At 53.7% G+C, this 5,049-nt stretch overlaps 1 protein-coding gene across 5 annotated transcripts in view; it reads right to left on the bottom strand.

Moving 5' to 3' along the window:
* Chpt1 (choline phosphotransferase 1) overlaps nt 1-5,049 on the bottom strand; it is a 14,601-nt gene extending 9,552 nt beyond the window's left edge. For 4 of the 5 annotated variants that reach the window (XR_002025592.2, XM_019208532.1, XM_033763870.1 and 1 more), the window contains exons 1-3: nt 4,144-5,049; nt 3,648-3,789; nt 973-1,057 (exon numbers count right to left, since the gene is read on the bottom strand). Coding sequence is in view for 4 of the 5 variants with exons in the window: in XM_019208532.1 (XP_019064077.1) it covers nt 973-1,057; nt 3,648-3,784 (222 nt within the window). In the remaining variant the exon portion in view is untranslated. The remainder of the gene's footprint in view (nt 1-972; nt 1,058-3,647; nt 3,790-4,143) is intronic. The other variant, XM_019208531.1, reaches the window with a different exon arrangement.

The following is a 5,049-nucleotide window of genomic DNA, read 5'->3' as shown; positions in this document are numbered from 1 at the left end:
GGCAGCTGGGCTCCCCGCCCCACCTCTGAGTTGCCGCCCCACACGGACTTCTGTCACCTCCCTGTCCTGGGTCCCCTGTGCCCCAGCCACCGCAGGGTCCTGGGACTCTGCCATCCGTCACTGGTCTTCCCTGGAAGTGACCACAGGCACGAAGGCCCGATTAATTCCTAGCTCCAAAAATGACCTCATGTCCCTGCGACTTATTTATAAAACATTCAGAGCACTCTGGATCGTGCAGGAACGCGAGGTTAGGGAGGCAGATGGGAAGAGCAGGACGCAGTGAGCACTGAATGAATGTTACTTATTTTTCCCCACCCAGAGAGCCGGTGAAGTCGTCCATTAGCCAGGCCTCGTTCTGGTGACAGGTGACAGAACCATCTGTTTGTCAATTTTCTTTCCTTTTTTTTTTTTTTTGGTTCTGGGATTTGAACTCAGGACCTTGCGCTTGCTAGGCAGGCGCTGTGCTGCTGAGCTTCATCCCCAGCCCCCTTGCAAGTTTTGTTCCTATGCAAAACTGGAGTTTGTGATAGAGGTCTGTCTCCTAAGAGCCCTCCTGCACCAGAACACCACGGGCACCGAGCGAGCAAGGGCAGACCAGGCCATCCCGGCCCGGCCTTTCGCTCAGAGCGGCGCTGACCATCCGGACGAATCCGCCTAATGTGCAGGGACAAGTCCCAGCGTCTTCCAGAGCCTCACAACTTCCTTATCTTACGAGATAACTTTAGCCTGGAAAGATAATGTCAGGGTTTCCCCTCCTTTTAGGGAAACATGGTCCTTTTCCTTGATGTCCTGAAATACTCTCGCACAGAGAAAACGCACCATTCTAAGGCTCATTCACAGGGTAGGAACACAAAACAAAGGAATGGGGGATACTTAGCAATGCTAAGGTCTTCTGAAGAAAATTAACAACACAATGGTTTGTCCTAAATCTTGAAAAAGTCACTTAAACGTGAATTTAAATGCTGGGGTTACCGTATAGTCCCACATCGAGGCTCCACCGAATGCAGACAAGATAAAGATGATCACCAAGGCCACCTGGATCTCAGTCACATCCACTCTACAGGGAGGGCGGAGAACAGGAAGAGGCTGGTAAACACAATTCCCAAACACGTAGGCTTATGTCTGCTACAATACTAAAGATATTTAGATTTACCTTAACTGCCCACACTGAAATTTTTTTCTTTCTTAGTTTTTTGAAACGAGGTCTTGTTATGTAGTTCAGGCTAGCCTTGAACTCGCTGAGATCCTCCTGCCTCAGCCTCCCCAAGTGCCGGGATGACAGGCGTGCACCACCACACCCAGTTCCCACATTGAACGGTCAACTGCCTGACTGCAGTACAAAAAAGGCTACGATGCCACATGCGCCCCCACATAATAAATATTAATACAGAGAGGGGAAAAACTTGTATAGCACATTTCACTGAGATAACTGAAACTTTTTTCTGCTTTAAATACTTCTTCAAAGTTTGAATTTTTACAATTATGCATTACCCTTGTAAATCAGGAGAAGAAATAACATTCATACTATATAAATAATTGTGATGTAGGACAAAAAAAAATTTTTTTTTTTTTTTTTTTGGAGAAGGGTCTCACTATGGGGCCATCCTCCTGCCTCAGCCTCCCGAGTGATGGGACTATAGCCATGTGACACCATGCCAGCTGATTTAGGGCAAATTCTTGAACAATCCTAAGTCTGTTTCACTTACAACTAGGGAAAACTCCAACAGCTTTTCTGACTAATAGTCTTTTCTAGTAGACTTACGAACAGACTGTTCTTACTATTGGTAGCTACAATCACTACAATTTTTTTGGCTCTGCAGATATTTTTACCCTAATATGTAACATCTCTCCATTTCCCTCCCAAACACGAGTCCGGGCAGCACACTTCTCTGACCCATGCACCTGCCAGCTGGCGCTGAGTCAGGACTGATTTTCCTACTGCTCTGGATTTGCCGTAGGCTTCGCCCCAGGCTGGACTTTGCCTCCCTTCTTTGCTGAACGTGTTTGATCGGGGACTGAATCTGTCACACCTGGGGCTGCAGGCCAGAGATTCACTGGCAAGACTTCCTTGCCCTTTGTGATCTGATCTGATCCCAGCCTCTCCCGCTCCCTGAAGTTTGAGGCCAGCCAGGTCCCCTGCCTTCCTGTCACCCCTGCCTTCCTGTCACCCCTGCCTTCCTCCCAGGCCGCCTCGGAATTCCACCTTCAATTCTACGCTCTCCGAGGAGCGACACCGTCCCTAAGCCGGCCACTGGTACCTCAGCGACCTAAGTCCGTGTCTCTGACCTCTTTTTTTCCCTGAGCTCCATTTTTGTTGTTGGGTTTTTCCGTTTGGTTTGGGTTTGGGCTTTTCGACCTGGGATCTGGCTGTATATATATAGTTGGGGCTGCCTCTGAATTCATGATGCAGCCAAGGCTGGTCTCAGACTCACCTTGACTCTCCTGCCTCAGCCTCCCAAGTGCCGGGATGACAGGCGCCCCCTGGCTGCCCTGGGGCCGGGGAAGGCTCCTCCTCCATGTAGCACCCCAGCCCCGACCAGGGCCAGAGCCCGCAGTACTGGGGGTGCCCAAGGGCTGCAGAGCGAACCCTCCACTGACTTCCTCGAGGAAGCGTCTGCCTGAGCCGCGTGGCTCACGGGGCCTCTCTGGAGCACAGCGCAGGGTCGCGGGAGCCCCCAGGGGCCACACCAGGACCAGAGCGGTGGCCTGTGCCACCGTGGGGCGCATGCGAGACAACATCCGCACTGACGATCCGGGCCCTTGTGACACCGCACATCCCATCCCGGCTTCTCCTGAGAGCCTCACCCGCTCTGGCTCCCTTGGCGATCTCACCCCCGCACATCTATCCCTGCACCTTTACCCTGATTAGGAATAAACGCGGTGGGGCCAGGGATTTAGCTCAGCGGTGCCACCGCCTGGCTCCCAAGCGCGAGGTCCTGAGTTCGATCCCCGTACCAAAAAATAAAAATAAACAGAATGAACGCAGTGGAGACGAGCCAGTGTCTTTACAGCTCACACCTTCTCTTAACGCTGTCTTAAGTTTTTCTTCAGCCCTGCGTCGCACACGGCACAGAGAGGGACTGCAGGGGTCTCCAGCAGGCACGGCCTCCCCTCTCGCGCTAACCTGCAGGCAGTGACTAAAGCGGGGTGAGTGTGTCCCTTTTCCACACCTGATGATGGAACCTAAAACAACCACAGTACGATTCTGTTACCCCCATCCGACGCTGCTTATTTAGTTTTTCTTTTCTTTCCTTTCCTTTTTGTGAGACACAGTCTGGCTATGTAGTTCCGACTGACCTGGAACTCACTATGGAGCTCAGGCTGGCCTCAAACTCATGGCGATCCTCCTGCCTCAGCCTCCTGAGTGCTGGGATTACAGGTATGACCACCACGCCCAGCACTTTATATCACATAGCCTTTTTCTATATCCCTTATTTTTCAGTTGTCCTCGTTTACTGTAAATCTGGGCTAGAAAGGTGAGGACAGAAGGAAAGTAAAATCCCTGCTAAGCAGTGGGCTGCCACAGGAGATGACCGGAGGCGGTGGAAGGCAGCGTAGCCCCGGGCGATGCCAGGACGATGCATGACGCTTCCTCCCTGCCAGGCAGATGGGGCAGCGGCTTCACACAGACACGGAGACGCACTTACTTCCCAAATCGCAGCACGCCCGACACGTAGGTCTGCCAGTGTGCGCAGTAGAACATGAACATTCCGACGAAGGAGCAGAAGAACAGCCAGTCGGGGTGCGTGCCCAAGCGCACGGCCACCGAGGCACCCACAGCCATCAGCACTGAAACCAGGAGGGCAGGACACTGCATGAGATCGCCATCCGTGTGGGTTCGGAAAGCAGTTTTAGGGAACATAACCCCGGTGTTAAAATAAATCCTTTAAAAAGTGAATTCTTAAGGCAGGTGTGGTGGCACACATCTGGAATCATAGCCCTGGGGAGGCTGAGGCAGGAGGATCTCCATGAGTTCGAGGACTACACAGCGAGACGCTTCTCAGAAAACCCAAGCGAGTCCTGGAGCTTACTCTTTGAACCCACACTTGGTCCCGAATGTCTCCTGCAAAGCCTGACCTGGCCCGGCAGGCCACTGGGTTTGCCTGGGTGTAAGCGGTCGGGATCATGGCCCTGCCGAGTTACCTGAAGAGAGAGAGTCGCAGCCATGGTCGAACAGCTCCCCCAGCGGGGAGCAGGAGTTGGTTCTCCGGGCTTGCTTCCCGTCCACGGCGTCCAGGGACTGGTAGGTGAGCAGGCCCAGCGCGCCCAGGAAGTAGGCCCAGCCTGGCGCCTAAAGGCAGGAGACAGCGACGCTGAGGGAAGCTTCTCGCTGTTCTTTCCTTTTCTTTTGGTGGCACTGGTGACCGGACCCAGGGATGTCGCGCTGAGCCACACCCCAACCCTTTTGTAAAAGTGGATTCACGTTTTCTTTCGGGACAGGGTCTCACTACATGACCCAGGCTGGCCTCAAGCTTGTGATCCTCCTACCTCAGCCTCCTGAGCAGCTGGACCCACAGGCCTGGGCTACCGTGACAGGCACATGACCCCTTCTCCAGGTATGAATCGGACAAATGCAAGAGTCCAAAGCAGTGGGGAAAGTGTGTGAATCACTGGAGTCTAAAGGGTCGCCGCCTGGCCTGGAGCCCACGTCACAGAGACGCAGTTGAACAGCTCAGCGGGGTTAGGCCCCGCCCGGGATGCCTACCTCGCAGCATTTCCGCTTCTGATACAACACCAGCCGCGCCCGCCTGGCACAGGTGTGCGATGACTCAGGAAGCCCTTGTTGGGAGGGAAAAAAATCCCGCAGGCTGGGCGTGGCGGTTCTCACCTGTGATCCCAGCACTCTGGGAGGCTGAGGCAGGAGGATGGCGAGGCTGAGCGCAGCCCGGGCAACTTCGTGAGTTAGGGGGGCCCGATCTCAGAAGGCAGAAGACAAAAGGGGGTGCGCCTGGCTTTAAACCCCAGTCCCGATACAAACAGAGTCAGGGACAGAGAGCTACAGAGAGGAAGGAAGGGAAGAAGTAGGACAAAAGAGGGAGAGAGAGAGGA

This window comes from Fukomys damarensis, unplaced genomic scaffold (genome assembly GCF_012274545.1).
Source record: "Fukomys damarensis isolate Sample0158 unplaced genomic scaffold, DMR_v1.0_HiC HiC_scaffold_15, whole genome shotgun sequence".
NCBI lineage: Eukaryota > Metazoa > Chordata > Mammalia > Rodentia > Bathyergidae > Fukomys > Fukomys damarensis.
This window is presented reverse-complemented; position numbering and strand designations above follow the sequence as displayed.